Source organism: Taurulus bubalis (genome assembly GCF_910589615.1).
Source record: "Taurulus bubalis genome assembly, chromosome: 3".
In the NCBI taxonomy this organism is placed as follows: domain Eukaryota; kingdom Metazoa; phylum Chordata; class Actinopteri; order Perciformes; family Cottidae; genus Taurulus; species Taurulus bubalis.
Window position 1 is genome coordinate 18,313,518 of NC_136591.1, and position 16,576 is coordinate 18,330,093.

Consider the following 16,576-nt stretch of genomic DNA (forward strand, 5'->3'; position numbering starts at 1 on the left):
TACTTTGCATTTATTTGTCATTTTATGACAGTTCTGCACAATGCAATGTTATAAACACAGATACAGATGTATAAACCAGTGGAGGCTAAAGCAAAGGGAACACAAGCAGCATTTCATGGCTAACTAGTGTTTGATTTAGCAGCTGCTTCTAAGTACAACTTGATTACTGGTACCAGTTGGTTGACAGGACTCCCAGTACACGCTCACTCTGCCTCCCTGTGTTCATGTCCTGCTCAGAGCCGCTGGGCTTCGTGAGGAACCTGCAGGTCACCGACCCCAGCACCAGCACCCTGAACGTCCGCTGGGAGCCGGCCGAGGGAAACGTCCGCGAGTACATCGTGAGCTGGGCGCCGGCCGCCGGAGGAGAGCAGAACGTGGTGAGTTGGCCTCGCCGCGCTGGGAAGGCTGGTGTCACTGGGTTCAACACCTCGCTCCTTACTGGGAAACAAAGACGCTCTTAAAGGGGCAGAGCGCTGCCAGCTGTTGCGTAACTGCAAGTTCCAGATGTGGGATTTCTACCAGAGAGCCTCGTCCTTCCTCGTTAGGGTCTTCATGGCGGGGGGAAGGAGGAATGAGGGAGGAGGAATAAGGAATGAGGAATGAGGAGTGAGGAATGTTTCACTTTGAAGACTTTTTAGCTCTTTAAAGTTAAAGTGATGCTTCAGTGGCAGAAAACTCTCTGAAAGTGACTAGTATTTATCTTTTGTCTTCCTCTTCTCCTTCTCCTCTTCTCCTTCCTCTTATTCTTCTCCTTCCTCTTCTCCTTCCTCTTCTCCTTCTTCTCCTTCCTCTTCTCCTCCTCCTTCTCCTTCCTCTTCTCCTCCTCCTTCTCCTTTCTCTTCACCTCCTTCTCCTTCATCTCCTCCTTCATCTCCCCCTTCTTCTCCTTCTTTTTCATCTCCTCCTTCTCCTTTGTCTCCTCCTTCTCCTTCTTCTTCATCTCCTCCTTCATCCCCTCCTTCTTCTTCAACAACTCTCAACAACTCAGTAGAAGTTGTTGTCGTGAGACGATTACTTTTGTTTCCAAAACAGTTTTGTGCCATAATTTTATTTTCTTGCAGCAATATCAAGTTATCAAAAGACAAAACAATACAATGTTTTTACCCTCAGACTGATGGAAACCATTAGAGCAGCGTGGGGGGGGACCAGGATCAGGGCCACGAGTCTCAGTCTAACGGTTAGACTGAGTCTCGCTCATAGAGTCTTTCTTCCTTTTTTTAATGTTCTACAAGTTCTCCCATCAACGTTGTTTCCTCCTCTGCTCTCCTCTCCCTGACCAGGACCAGGAGCCCGGAACCAGCACCTCCACCGTCCTGAAGAACCTGGAGCCCGACACCGAGTACACCGTCACCGTGGTGCCAGTCTACGAGGAGATGGAGGGAAAGTCGCAGTCAGAGAACGGGAAGACGAGTGAGTTCGGACGAGGCTTCGAGAGTTGGAGCACGCCAACACTCATGAATGTGTTGTTCTTGTGAAGAAGAGAAAAGAGTCAAATAGAACTTTATTGCCCATGTGGGCCCAAAACTATCTTCAGCTCATCAGCTGATGTGATAACGACATAAAAACACCAGGGAAACCAGAATAAATAAGACTGAACCATGACAGGGTTCTTACGGTCATGGGGAACCTGGACAATTCATGGAATTTTAAAATGGTTATTTCCAGACCTGGAAAAGTCTTTAAAAGAAAAAAAATCATTCCAAAGGTTTTGGAAAAGTCATGGAAATCTGTTATATTCATATGTTCATGACATTCATTTACGCCGAGTTTGAAATAATTAATATGCTTTTAAAAGAAAGACGCTCAAAATATAAGCAGGCATACAAACAGGCATCTATATAAATGTTTATTCTTTTAATCAAACTAGTGTCTCTCATTCATTTGTGTCATTTAAGGTTTACTGTATGCTTTGGAATTGTTAGTTTAAATACTACATGTTCTCACTTTTTCATATTTACACCGAGATTTCACAAAATGGTTGGTCATGGAAATTTGGTTTAAAGTCATGTAAATCCATTGGTCAACATGTGTATGAACCCTACATGAGGTAGTTCTTCCAGATGAGTTTAGGAATGCTGATTACATTAGAAAATAAAAATCCCTTTTTTTATGTGAGAAATATTGGAGATGTAGAACCTCAACCTACAAATACAATGGAAGAACAGAGACATCCATTATTTATAAAAACATTTTAAATATGTAAGTTTCTCTTTACGAGCCAATTAAAAGCTTTGAGGAAAAGTCTTGTTTAGTATTGCAGACCAGTCAGTCGGTAGAGATGAGGAACGCTGACTGGCATCTGGTTAGAGGATATTCATATAAGTATTCATATTATATATCATATACAAGCGTAAACATTTTAACTGTGAACTAGCGATGCAAATACTTTTGTTCATGTTCAAAGTAAATATGGGGTCATTCTCTGTAAAAAAAAAACCTTCACTGATTGGTTTGTGGACCACCGTTTTGAAGTCTTGAGTTTGGTATTTTGTCCGTCGCCATCTTGGCTTTATGCAACCAGAAAGTGACGAGAGGGGGAGGAGCTAAGTACAACCGAATGCTGAGTCATTGCTTTTTAGGCGACCAAACCGTTTCTATTAACTTTCATGAAGTGAAAACACAAAACAACTCCAAGACTGGACAACGGCGTGGTGTCGACCTCAACATCCCAACTTGGGATGCTGAGCAGATGATAAAACAGTCAGTGTATGAACCAGTGGATTCCTCCTCAGATCCTCTGGGTGGAGTGAAGAACCTGCAGGTGATCGACCCGACCACCAGCACCCTGACGGCCCGCTGGGATCCGGCCGTGGGCAACGTGCGCAGCTACAAGGTCTTCTACGGTGCTCAACCAGGAGGAGAACAACTCGTGGTGCGAGCCAGTACTTCACAACGATGGCCCTGCAGTGGTTTCACAGACTGACTCGTGTGGTTTGACGGAGGTTTCGCTGTTTCTCTGAACAGGAGGAGGTGTCAGGCGGCACCACCACCCTCGTCCTGAGGAGCCTGGAGTCAGACACCGTCTACGGCGTGGCCGTCGTTCCCGTCTACCCGGACGTGGAGGGCATTCGGCAGGTGGAGACGGGGAAGACAAGTGAGTCGACACTCCTCGTGCTCCTCGAGCTATATATATATATATATATATATATATATATATATATATATATATATATAAAGGCATTTTTCACTATAAAATGTCATTTTTACCTCATTAGTGGGATGTGTTTCTTGTTGAAGCACAATGCAGAATAATGAAGTACAAACCGTAAACTATTGGGATGTCGGTTAAGTGAAGCAAAGCAGAGGGGGGCTTCACTCCAATAAGTCTGTACGGCCCTTTTGGGTGGGGTTTTATGTGATGAGGTCACTCTGGTTTCCTGCTCATTCTCCTATTTGATTGGTCGTCTCTCCTCACTCCGTCTCTTCAGACGATGCCTGCGAGGAAAGAGGGTCGATCTCATGGGAGGGAAACGTGGACGCAGTTAGGGGGAAATTAAATGACGCCATTGTTCAATGTCCTGGAAGGTCAAGTCCTAACAACTGCGTCTACTTTTTTGAAAAAGCAAAACGTGTTCAAGTCTCTCCCCATTGGTGCATTCGAGGACTATCCGCCATCCAAAGACCTCGTCCAAAGAACTTTATTATTATTTTCACGGCATTGATGTTTGCATGAGTTATTTGTTTCTTGGATCTTTTTTTTTTTTTTTGCAACTCACGGAGGAGACGAGTTTCACAGAGAAAAATAAAAATAAGACAATTAATCAAAAACAAAACGTACATAGTTGTGTTGCGGCTCCCCGTCGATGTCCCACCCTTATGAAAGAGTTCAGTAGAAAGCTGGAGGTTGTGAACAGAGAGGCGATTGAGGCCTTGACACCGGTGACAAACGGAGCACCGCCTCCATAGTAACTCCCTAAATATGTGGCCTTCGCTGTGTGACGTTGCTCCACCACAGCGGGCCTTCCCTAAAAAGCTTTCTATGCATTATATTTAATTTTTAACATCATCATTTCTCGGGACTCTACTCTCCCATGTGTGTTTTGTCTGAATGGTCCAGAGGTGAAGGAGAAGGCTGCAGATACTAGATGCTGAACAGACTGTAAAGTGATCGTGACGTACGTCCACTAACGGTGTCTGTTGTTGCCGCTGACTGGCTCAGATCGTTACGAAGAGACAACGTCATGGAAAGAACCCGCCGGAGAAGCGAAACCTCGCTGTTTGAGTAAAAGTAAAGATACCTTACTGGAAAATGACTCCAGTAAAAGTCATCTATTAGAATTCTACTTGAGTAAAAGTCTTAAAGCATCTGATATTCACTGTACTTAAGTATCAAAAGTATTTTTCTGATAATAAATGTACTTAAGTATTGAAAGTAAAAGTACAAGTAAATGCTGTTAATAAAAAAGCAAAGGGTCAGAATTTTTAGAATTATGATGTGTATTCTTGTGCTGTGGCCACCATGACCAAGGACAAGGAGTTGTGTTGAAAATAATTGGGTTGGCTGTGATCATCCAGGAACAACAATGTTCAACATAATGAAATGTATTAGAGTAAAAGTATCAGTTTTTTTTCCAAAATGTAGTGAAGTAAAAGTAAAAGTCAACAGAAATATGAATAGTAAAGTACAGATATAAAAAAAATTACTTAAGTACAGTAACAAAGTATTTCTACTTCGTTACTGTACACCACTCGAAGTTTCCCTCTCAACCTGTCGGCCTCCAGGATGCCTTGACCTAAACCACTTTTGCTCAGTTTTCGGAGGTTTCGTCTTGAACCGGTTGCTGATTTATTCCCCGCGGTGCAGCCGGCAGACGCGAATCCTTTCAGCAGCTGACTCGTGGCATTAGCAGCGCTCTCGATCCCGCCGCTAAAAGCACGACTTTGAAAGCACTCCGAGCAGGAAACAGCATGACCGCACTACAATAACATACTTCCGAGGGAAAACTACATTTTCATTCCAGAGAGCTGAAACGAAACCACAAGCTGACAGGAAGTCCATCTGAGAAGCTGCCAGTGATGTAAAGTCAGCTCTGTTTGTATTTAACGTGCTAAAACACGAAAGAACGAGCGAACAGATTTGGTTTATTTGGACATTTGTGTCTCACAAAAAGAAGGTAATGAGAGCCAGAGCAGTCCTTGACTGATGCATCTGGAGGCCCATGATGTGGTGAACCCACCCACCCGGCGCGTTCTCCAGGATAAAACAAGTGCTCAGGAATAAATGAAGGAGTTTTTTTCTTTCTTGTATAAATTCTTTCAAGTTAAAAAAAACCTCTTAATGAGGATGTTTTTGCCTCAAAGAATACCAGAGGGTGTATACAGTCGGAGGGAAGGGGAGGACGCTCCTCTGAGTGACGGCCTCCCCGGCTACGAGACACCTGGACCGTCCTGATGCGGTGACCTCCCGAGCAAGGTCGCGTGTCGTACATGACGGGTCCTGCCTCTCTTTCAGAGCCTCTGGGCGGAGTGAAGAATCTGCAGGTGACCGACCCCACCACCAACTCCCTCCGGGTCCGCTGGGAGACGGCCGAGGGCGACGTCAGGCAGTACCAAGTCATCTACGTCCCCGCCGGGGGAGGAGCCGAGAGCATGGTTGGTTAAATATATATTCTACACTTTAATAATAATAACAATAATAATGGCCTCGTCCTGAACTTCCTTTTAGGACAAAAGGACAAACAACAAACAGCAGAGGTCCCTGAGATATAGTTACTAGCTACAAGTATTTTTGTGTTTTTTGCTGTAGAAGAACAAACGTTGTAATTCTAGTGGACATCGCAAAGTTTCTGAAGATGCCAAACGTGTCATATATCAAAAATGCTGCAGGAGATATCTGACGAAACGGTGCAGCAATAAAAGCATAAAAATAGGAGTTTGAATGCACATCCTATAGCTTCAAAAAAATGTACGAGTATTATTTTGTCTCTCCAGACTCAGGTATCTGGGATGTCGACCAACGCCGTGCTGAGAGACCTGCGGCCGGACACCGAGTACAAAGTGACGCTGGTGCCCGTCTACTCCGACGTGGAGGGGAAGCGCATGTCGGAGAATGGGAAGACTAGTGAGTTGGATCGCGGCGCGCCAGCTGTGACCACATCTGGCTCTCAGAGAGCGTCGCCGAAAACCCGTCTACGTGAACATTGTGACTTTCCTCGACTCGTTTCGACGATATTAGTGTTGGAGGAAGCTCAGATAATCACTGAAAAGTGTTTTTAAAGTCAGCAGATGTCTCACTTTCCTGTTGATACTTGATAACAGACTTGTTGACCCTCTCACCTACCACATCTGTTTGTCTTGCTTTAGCTGCCGGTCTGACTTCACAGGCTGTAAATCCAACTTATGAAAACTTGTGCATTGACAGAGGCTCTAGGCGGAGTGAAGGATCTGCAGGTCACTGATCCCACCACCAGCTCCCTGAAGGTGCGCTGGGAGCCGGCGGAGGGCAACGTCCGCCAGTATCGCCTCTTCTACGTTCCTGCAGCCGGAGGCGCCGAGGACATGGTGAGACACCAGACCTTCTGTTCACCACAGGCGTGTTACTCAGAGATAAGATAGGAACATAGGACACAATAGGATAAGAACATAGGATACCATAGGATAAGATAAGAGAAGAACATAGGATAAGATGAGAACATAGGAAACGATAAGATAAGATGCTAAGATACAATTCGGATAAGATGAGTGACATAGAGACCTGTCAATCACCTTGTAGCCCCGCCTTAAAGCATCCCCTGCTTTATGGTCTGTTTGACTCTAAATGACCATACTTTACTAAATGAGCATCATGCTGTATTGAAGAAGACTTGAAACTAGACATTGAGACATAAACTCATGTTTACAATGTTTACTGATAAATTACTAATAAATCAAGAGAGAAGTAGAGTCATTTTCTATAGACTTCTATACAACCAGATGAGTCGCTCCCTGGTGGTCAGTAGAGATAATGCAGCTTTAGGTTGCCGCCTGCTGATAATCTTGCTTTGTGTGTGTGAGCAGGAGCAGGTTTCAGGCGGCACCACCAACACCATCCTGAGGAACCTGCTGTCGGACACGTCCTACACTGTGACCGTGGTTCCAGTTTACCCAGAGGGAGAAGGTCAGCGGCAATCAGACGACGGAAAGACACGTAAGTCCTCGACTCTCCTGTGACTCTGGCACAATGGTCACGCTGAAGAGTCAGATTTTTGTGACGTTAGGAATTCAAGACACCCTTAAAATATGATCTGGGGCGCCATCTGAACTTTCTGCAGTTCAGATGTCATTAGGAATTCTTCTCATTTAAGCGTGTATAAAAGTTAAATTAAGGTTACTTGACACATGCAGACGGACATGAAGAAACTTGAACACCTGTAACACGCAGATGGCCTGATTATGAATCAACCCCCCTTTTCCAACATCTGCTTTCAGAAATACAGCTTTTTAGAAATATAAAACATGTAATAAGACTGGTTCACATTTCTCCTCTTTAGATCGTGCTTCTCTCGTAAAAGTGAAACACTTCCATTGAGAGCGGGACATAAAAAACACATTTGTTTTTCTTTATCCAAATGTGTTTTGAAGTGCAGATAATTCCTTGTTTAGTTCTGTCACATTTCAGGCTTTTTTAAATATTATTTCCAAAACTGGAAATAATATTATCATACATCATCTGTCTGACTGTTGACAGATGATTTGTTCGTGTGTGCAGTAAAGACGTTTTCACTCATCAGGCTGAAAAACGCATCTGATGTAGTGTGTAAATGTCCACAACAGGATTTGATTTTTACAAATTTGACATCCATAAAAGTATCTTAGGACCGTACATCTGAGCCAATACAGTATTTTTAAGATAGTTAAAAATGGGACAAAAAGTAGAGGGACAAAAAACATCTTTATTTCTGACGTGAACCTTCGCTCATATAGGTGTTTAAAGTAAGATAATATAATATAATCCCTTATTGCAGTGGGGAAAATGAGTGGACTTCTGCTGAGCTTCTCGTAGGTTTAACCACCTCCTCCTGCGATGAAGTGAAGGTCAAAGGTCACAGTTTTACTGAGCAGCTGCCAGTGGAAACAGAGCACTCCTTCCTTTGCTGGATAAATGTTTAAAGTTTATGTCTCGGCACTAAAGTATCCACAATAAACGTTCGCCTGTCATCTCCAGAGAGTTTTGACAGCAGAAACATCTTTGGAGACAAACAGCGTCTCCTCCAGTGGAAGAGCGGCAGCGATGTGCAGGAAGAAACTAAACTGAATCTCAACCAGCCGTAAAAACTACGGACAAATCGCTGACTGATAGCAGAAAATAAAGCTGAGATAACAACGAGCTTTCCCAATCCTGTTGAGTCTGGAAGGAGAAACATTGATGTGTGTGTGTGTGTGTGTGTGTGTGTGTGTGTGTGTGTGTGTGTGTGTGTGTGTGTGTGTGTGTGTGTGTCTGTGTGTTTTAATTGTCGAGTGATGCACAGACTTCTCCAGTGTTTCCTCTCTGGTCCTGATGATCCATGAACCAGACGTGATGGGCTTCTATTGAAGATTTGGAATTAATCTTTTTATGATGTCATCAACCCAAAAACAAGTAAAAATAAAAAGACTCAAACAAAATCCAAGCCACTACTGGAATCTAATTCTACAAATAGTTCAAAGACTGTAGTCAACTGATAACGTAACTTCTGGCGATCTCAAGCCAGATTCGGCCCTTTATTGGGTAGTTGAGGTGGTCGTACCTGCGTTTCTCGTCCCATTAAAAGGCCGTTGAGAAACCAAAGTTGATCAGACGTTCTCCCATTTTGTCAGCCAGCTACGTCGAGCTCTACCTGGAGGTATGACATCACTTGGAACAAAGGATTTCATTGGTTGCTCCTCTGAGGTTGTGCAAACGCTCATGAATCTTCAGAAAATCTTCAAGTCAACGTCATGAACGAAGCTTCAAGTTATTTGTTTGGGCCGTACCGTCAAACTCAAGGATTTATTACCCAGAATGCCGTTGGGTTGGAGTCTGTTTCCCTCGGTGGTTGGGTTTAGAGCTCTGGTTTGGTCACAGTTAGCTGTTGGGGTTAAATGTGGGGTTAAGATGAAGTCAGGTGATTTAAGATGAAAGCATGTCTCATGTCCAGTATGCCACGTTTTGTTTCCTGCTATCTCCTTCATCAGCGTTTATGTTTCTGGCTTCTTTGTATTAAAACATGTAGCTTTGTGCTGGTTTGAGTCCCCACAGAAGCTCAATACACATCCTTGTGTTTTAGTCTGGAAAGGTTGTTGTTGCTTCAGTGAAACGTTCAATGGTGCAGACTGACGGCAAGGACGCTTCACGTCTCTACGTCTCAGCCGAGTCCGTCCATCACTTAAAATGATGGTCTTCTTTTATCACCAGCAACTCGGCTTCCCTCCCCGGAGGAATCTGTCACAGTTTGTCTGGACAAAAACTGTGTTTCAGTCCAAAAATACCCCGTTGCTTGCTGCTGTAAAACAATTAATAACACAAAATTAGATCACGATTACTTAATCTCCCCGAAAGGATAGGAGGTGATTTGATGGAAGTAAAACCTTCTGACAGACTGTGGCCTCTGTATTTTAGAGGGATTAAATGTCGATGTCTTTCAGTGTGGTCATACAATATGAGGGGGAAGGTTTTGTCTGGAGGTTTAGTCCTGATTGAGGAGGAGGCTCCGTTTAAATCTACCTATTGCATCTAGTTGTGCTTTATTGGGTACAGCTCCAAATACCAGGGGAGATGCACATCTGGTTTCGGTTTAAAATGGAAGTGAAGGGCTTTTGCATCGACCCAAAGAGGAGCAACTCTACATATTCTCCACACTGTGAAAGTGCTGAAGATTTCTGCTGCACTCAGCGTCTGAGTTCAACCTCAAGCTGGACTGGAATGCAGAGTCCCACTGCAGAGAGCATTTATTCTTCCATTAAATGCCTTTCTCTTGGTAAAAGCCAGAGGTTTTGGAAGTCTTTCCAACAAATAATCTGTCTCTTTTCATTGTAATCTTCAACAGAACACAACAGACAATAACAGATTGTATTTTCTTTATGAACTGAAAAAGTCCAGGAGTTCCTCCTTATTGTAAACTGTTCTGTAGCTTTAAAAAAATGCTAAATCCAAACTGACAATCTAATCCCTGGCTCGATGTTGGCTCCCTTTCTGTTTAGCACTTTGCTTTCTGACATTTCCAGGAATGTAATCACATGTGTTTGTAAATCCATCAGCATTAAACGGGAGCCACTTGGAACAAATCCTTTGTTTTGATGTTTGGTTGCTAAGTATAAGAAAGTCAACACTTCACATTCGCTTGACCTCTGTGACCCCTGCAGTCCCACGCACGCCACCGAGGAACATCCAGGTGTACAACCCCAGCCCCAACAGCCTGAACGTGCGCTGGGAGCCCGCCTCGGGGCAGGTGCAGCAGTACCGGGTGGCGTACTCGTCCCTGAGCGGAGGGAGCCCCACTGAGTCGGTGAGTAACTCTCTAACTCTCTGCAGAGTCGGTGAGTAACTCAGAATTTGCCTAGAGGGCATGAAGGGTACTTCACTTGGACTTTATCTTTTTGACTTGGAATGACATGATGTCATCTCAAACGTTAAAATCAACTCCACAAACAATGGAAATACTTTGAATAGGTCCAATAGCAGCTCATGTGCTGTGAGCAGAAGGGAAAAGAAACACAAAGTTCTAGACTTGTTGTCTTTGACTTTAGGTCATGACGTAAAATGCAAAGCTTTAACCGGGTCGGTCTATTTCCTGGAAGAAACTTTTCGTCCACGTTCTCATTCACCAGGTGTTTGGGATGATGTTGCACAGATGTTTGAGCAGCCGTTAATACGGTGATGCTCTGAAACAGTTTTTCTCCATCAGCACTGATTTTACGCTTTGGCGCAAATATCTGGAAGGCAGATAAAAAAGAGCTTGAACTCCGAAGTTTGGACACATCTGTGACTGACTGCAGTGAAAGCTCCTGTGGGGGAAGTTTTTTGGGGCCATCACGATGAGCGATGAGCTCAGAAAGATTCGACTCTTGGTGACTAGTTCAGGATAAGACGTAAAGACGTTTAAGCTACTGTGAACATGCCGATCATAATTATTGTAATATTTCTAAGCTTTAAAGAGACACTTCCCAGTTTCATTTGACGTTTTTCAGAGTATAGAGTTCAGCATTGTATGGCCATAGCTGTAGAAAGATTACACCCCCATGTGACAGTTGATCATGTGATCCCAAAACCATATGGGCATCAATGTGATGCTCTACCTGCCCCCACTACTCAGGTTTCAGTCTGCTCACTTCATTCTGAGCCTGATGCAGTGATCTGCTTCCGGTCCGATACAGAAAGGGTCCCACACCGAGTTGGGGATCAGGTCTGGCTTCTGGTCGGTGGTCCAGTTCATCCCAAAGGTGATGAATGGGGTCGAGGTCGAGCTCTCCCACTCCAAACTGGGAACCCATCTCTCTGTGGAGCTGGTTTTGGAGTTCTAGTCAAACGGATGACACAAAGTTGGGAGAACACTGATGTCTAGAATATAATTATACATAGCATGACGATGTCCTTTAAAAGCAGAGACAAGGTGTTGCATACTTCTGTATTCATTCGTCTCGTGGAAGCTCAGTAGACTGTCTTTAAAAGGGAAGCTGTCTATAGTTAGAATGGACAAAGTAAACTTCTGAAACAAACATGGCTTTGATGCCGGAGCAACATTTCTTCTCAACGTTCCTTCATTTTAAAATGACACAAGGAGGTGTGCAATGCAGTTCCACTTTTTAGGGTGGAAGTGCAACTAAAGTCCACCATTGAGAGTTTATTATCTGACCTTCGCCAGCGCCAATCTGCTCCTAGATGTCACAAGCTCTTCTTTGGGTTCTTCGCTACGACGAAATTCCATTCTGCTGACAAACAGAGAAGCTGAACCAAACACATACAACCCAGATGGTGGAGGTTACTATCAAGTACAATTAATAAGGAAAGGGTCAACAATACGGACCATAAAACTCACGGATCGGATCAGCACAGAAGAAAAAATAGATAACACAGATTCCTTTGTTGTTTGATTATCCAGCTGGCCTCCAAGGATCAGACTATTTATTTTGTCATCGTCCCAAAATGTATTTTTATGGATTAAAACAAATCTTGTCATTAGTCAGTTTAATAACGCATTATTAAAGTGAGTATTAAAGTTTGAGTTAAAAAGCTCAAAATTCATCTCTAATATCTATTTTATATTCATGTAAAAACATCTGGATTTATTTTAGTTCATCACCAATACTACATTTTACTGAGCAGACCCTGAATGCATCATGATAACGTTCTCATTTACCTTCAGCCAGTACTCATTTTTACTAAGCAGAGCCTGACCTCATCATGGGAACGTTATCATTTACCTTCAGCCAGTAATCATTTTCACTGAGCGAAGCCTGAACGCATCATGGGAACGTTATCATTTACCTTCAGCCAGTAATCATTTTCACTGAGCGAAGCCTGAACGCATCATGGGAACGTTATTATTTACCTTCAGCCAGTACTAATTTTCACTGAGCAGAGCCTGAACACATCACCATGTAACTGAAGTGAACCACCACTGGTTCTCTGTTAGCAGTGCTGCTAATGTTACTAGCTCTCCTCATGTTTGGTCTAAACACTGATTGGTTGTTGACAAAGTCACATGATCAGAGATCAGAGTAAGAGAAACATCCATGATGTTCTGATCACATGTTCTACTGGTCACATGTTCTACTGGTCACATGTTCTACTGGAGGAGAACACTTTATTTACTCTGTGATGGTTGATGTTAGCTGGGATTCTTTGGCTCCATCTCCCTCAACCAGTGAGCTCCATCTCAATCCTGGAGAGGAAATGACCGTTTGATTGCACCTCCAGTCCATCCATCAAGCCTCACTGTCGACGGGCAAGCAGGCATTTGTGTACTTCCAGTTGTAGGATCTCAACCACATCATCGCACAGGAACCCGTCTCACGGTCCCCTTGTGGCAGAAGCTTTGGCTTCTCAAACAGGGATGAACGGTGTGATGATCCATGTGTCGAGATGCCAACTTGTTGGTAGAACAACACGAGGAGCGGCGAGATCGGCGTGTCAGGACCTGCTGCTCTCTCCAGCCGCATCCTCGCAGGAACTGTTTATCCGTCAGTCCACTTACTGAATGAAGGATGTGTTTAGCCGTCTCGCCTCCCAGAACTTTTGTTAGTGCTTCAGAGGAACTCTGGCAGCAGAATGCTCCCATGATGTCGGGATGTGGGATGAGCAGTGAGGTCATTATGTACATTACCGCTGCCAGGGCTCTGCGTAATGCATGAAGAGGCTCATTTGAATAGGCAGAGCCGTCATCGGGCTGATGTCTGTTGTGTGTATACATGTGGTTTGATCCTCTGGTTTCTTCTTGTCCACGCAGATCCTGGTTCCAGGAAATGTTAACAACGCCTTCCTGGACAACCTGATCCCAGACACTCCCTATTCGGTCAGCGTCTCGGCTCTGTACGCCGACGGAGAGGGCTCGCCGGTCAAGGATAGCGGCAAAACACGTAAGAGCAGCACGAGCCCGGGAGCTGACACTGTGCACGACCATGCGACCATCACACTGACACTGTGCACGGCTATGTGACCATGTGACCGTGCGACCATGTGACCTTCACGCTGACACTGTGCACAACCTTGTGACCATGTGACCGTGTAACTGTGCGACCATGTGACCATCACGCTGACACTGTGCAGGACTATGTGACCATGTGTCGAGTGTCCTCCGGTTGGAGCTCATGGGAAAAAAACAATGTCAAACAAATAGAAAGTAGCTCAGATAGATAATTAAAATGAAACGTGCTGAGAGTGGAGATATCAAAATATTGTTGTCATAGAAACGCAGCAAACTACCCAGCGCCCCCAAAGACGCTGTGTGGACCCGGGTCCTCGGAGGGTGAGAGAGCATGTTGGTCTGTTTAATCCGACTAAACGAAACGGAGTCAACAGATGATGAAAACATTCCGGCTGCTTCTGTTTATGTCTAGGCCTTTTAAAGTAAATCATGTCGTTTTGATACATGGAACGAAAAAATAACCTCACGATGACTTCATTTATTGACCACAAAACAGAAGTCACGTTAGCACTAGCCATCTAGCTCGCTACAACGTATGTCTAAAAGTAACATTTTTAGCAGTTTTACAGACTTAAACTAGACTGAAAGAAAGCAACATGAGAGAAGCAGAAAAATATAACCTATTGGAGGAATTCTGTCCCTTAATCTCCAACATTTTACTTGATGAGTTAATGTCTGTCTTATCTCATTATAATAAAAAAAGGAGGTTTGTGGAGTTTCAAGAGTGACCCGCTTGTTTCAGTTTTAAACTGTCTTGCATGTGGATTCCAACATTATTAAAGGATGCTCGGCCTCTGTGGTCCAGAACAAATGGTTACACTTATTATATATGTTTGTTATGTTCCATAAAGAGACCTTTTCTTGATCCGTGTCTCCATGCTGTGTGTTTGTGCTGCAGTGCCGCGTGCCGGCCCCAGGAACATGCGTGTGTTCGATGCCACCACCAGCACCCTCACCATCGCCTGGGACCACGCAGAGGGGCCCGTGAGGCAGTACAGGATCGCCTACGCCCCCCTGACCGGGGACCCCATCACCGAGTTTGTAAGTGTGCTGCTGGAGACCTCGCTCTGGGGTCTCGGTGGTCACTGAAGGGTCACACCAAGAACTCTGCAATGAAAAGTTTACGGAAAGCTGCACGAACGCTACGAGCTCAGAGAGCTGCAGCTTAGGGTCCCGTGACCTGTTGACCTTTGGAGCTGGAATGTATTCCATCACAGCCTGGAGGACGCAAAACTCGGGCATAAACAGAAGCTCAGCACATTTCCAGTGTGTGGTCCATCCTGTGAGCAACTTGTGACTCACGTGTTCCAGTTTTTACTGGTTCAGCGTCTGTTCTCGCTGCATTTAGTGGTGGAGTGACAGGTCCTCGTGGGTTTTCTTACCAGCTGTCTCCACCAAAGCTGGTTTTAGCCTTTAAACAAACAGGAAGTACACGTTAAAGAAACATTTACGGATTTGAAGAAAGAAAACTTTAGGAGCTGATCTCCAGCTCCTTTCATCGGCTCGAGCCTCTTCGCTGAACCAATAAAGAGAGATTCATTTCAGTTTTTGACGTTTCTTATCCTGGATAAACTCTTGCTACACCCTTCGCTGTGATGTTCCATGCAAACTATGCGGTGAAGTCACAGCTCAGGAGTCCCTTGACTCCTCCAGGTTATAAATCAGCGATTAGTGGGACTAATTACAGGCTCTGCTAAACAAACACTTCATTAGGGCCGTAATACCGTTATTAATAGTCCTAAATGACGAGCTAGAGCGATGGAGGAGGGAGGAGACGGCCAGCTGTGCTCCCCCTCCGCTTGTTTGCGTAGCACCTGCTCATGAGTCAGCTAACTGCAGTCGAGGGACGGCCGATGAAAAGATTTCTGCGGACTGACGGAAGAACTCACTGCCATTTATGAACGCATAAGATTATTACAAGTTAGCATCTGTGGCTCCAGGAGAAGCTTTATGCTTACAGAAAACAACTCCACTGTGTTGTTCTGCTTCAGGACACAAAGTCATCCCCTTGTTTATTAGAAATCACTCCGCTTAAGGACTGGGAACCAGTTCAGACGCATTAGACCAGTTCAGCTCAGTTATACTCTCAGTTACTGATGGACCGGATGTTTATGCATCTCAGGTAGATTTGCATGTATGTCTTATTGAATGATAAAGACTCATAATGACTAAGCAGCATCACATTCACTTTAAAGTGTTAAACCAGAAACTTTTCGTCTCAAACCTCAAAGTTCAAAGAGGCCCCTAAAAAAGTTACCTGATAATTTACAAAAACTTGAATCATAGAGCAAATTGAGTCAGTGATGGTTGCCAATGGCATTTTGAGAAATTGGCAACCAATTCTTGACCTTTCGACAAATTGAATATATTACAAATAGGAACAGCAAACAGCAATAAGCTCTTCTGCGTCTGAAACCTCTGACTATGGTGTTTATGATCCTCAGACTACGGTTCCAGGAAACAGAAACAACGCCATGCTGCAGAACCTGCTCCCCGACACCCCGTACAACATAACGGTGGAGGCCGTCTACGCCGAGGGTCCTGGGGGGTCCCTCAATGGAAACGGACGTACAGGTGAGGCAGCTGCACCTTAGAATCCAATGTTTTTAGTAGAAGCTCCCAAAATAATGAGTTAGTATCTAGAAATAATGAGTTAGTATCTAAATAATGAGTTGCTATCTTAAAATATTGAGTTGGTATCTAGAAATAATGAGTTGGTATCTATAAATGTTGAGTTAGTATTTAAATAATTAGTTAGTATCCAGCAATAATTATTTAGTATTTCTATATAAGGACTTTGTATCTAAATAATTAGTTGGTATCTTAAAATGTTGATTAGTATCTCTAAATAAAAACATAGTATCTCTAAATAATGACTGTTAAACGTTTCTCATTATTTTGTGTGAAAGAAAATTGAGAAATGAAATTGTTCCCATCTAAAAAATTAAATAAAAAAACACTCTCTCCAACATGTTCTATAAGAATGAATCAAGAGG

General features: G+C 43.9%; 1 protein-coding gene across 1 annotated transcript in view; it reads left to right on the top strand.

Moving 5' to 3' along the window:
- Positions 1–16,576, top strand: part of col12a1b (collagen, type XII, alpha 1b) — a gene marked incomplete at its 5' end in the record, with an annotated part of 114,167 nt that overhangs the window by 65,756 nt on the left and 31,835 nt on the right. Inside the window, 12 exons of the mRNA XM_079214682.1 lie at positions 238–377; positions 1,281–1,410; positions 2,733–2,872; positions 2,965–3,094; positions 5,453–5,592; positions 5,932–6,061; positions 6,362–6,501; positions 6,997–7,126; positions 10,300–10,442; positions 13,383–13,512; positions 14,479–14,627; positions 16,025–16,154. Of these exons, the coding sequence (XP_079070808.1) occupies positions 238–377; positions 1,281–1,410; positions 2,733–2,872; positions 2,965–3,094; positions 5,453–5,592; positions 5,932–6,061; positions 6,362–6,501; positions 6,997–7,126; positions 10,300–10,442; positions 13,383–13,512; positions 14,479–14,627; positions 16,025–16,154 (1,632 nt within the window). The remainder of the gene's footprint in view (positions 1–237; positions 378–1,280; positions 1,411–2,732; positions 2,873–2,964; positions 3,095–5,452; positions 5,593–5,931; positions 6,062–6,361; positions 6,502–6,996; positions 7,127–10,299; positions 10,443–13,382; positions 13,513–14,478; positions 14,628–16,024; positions 16,155–16,576) is intronic.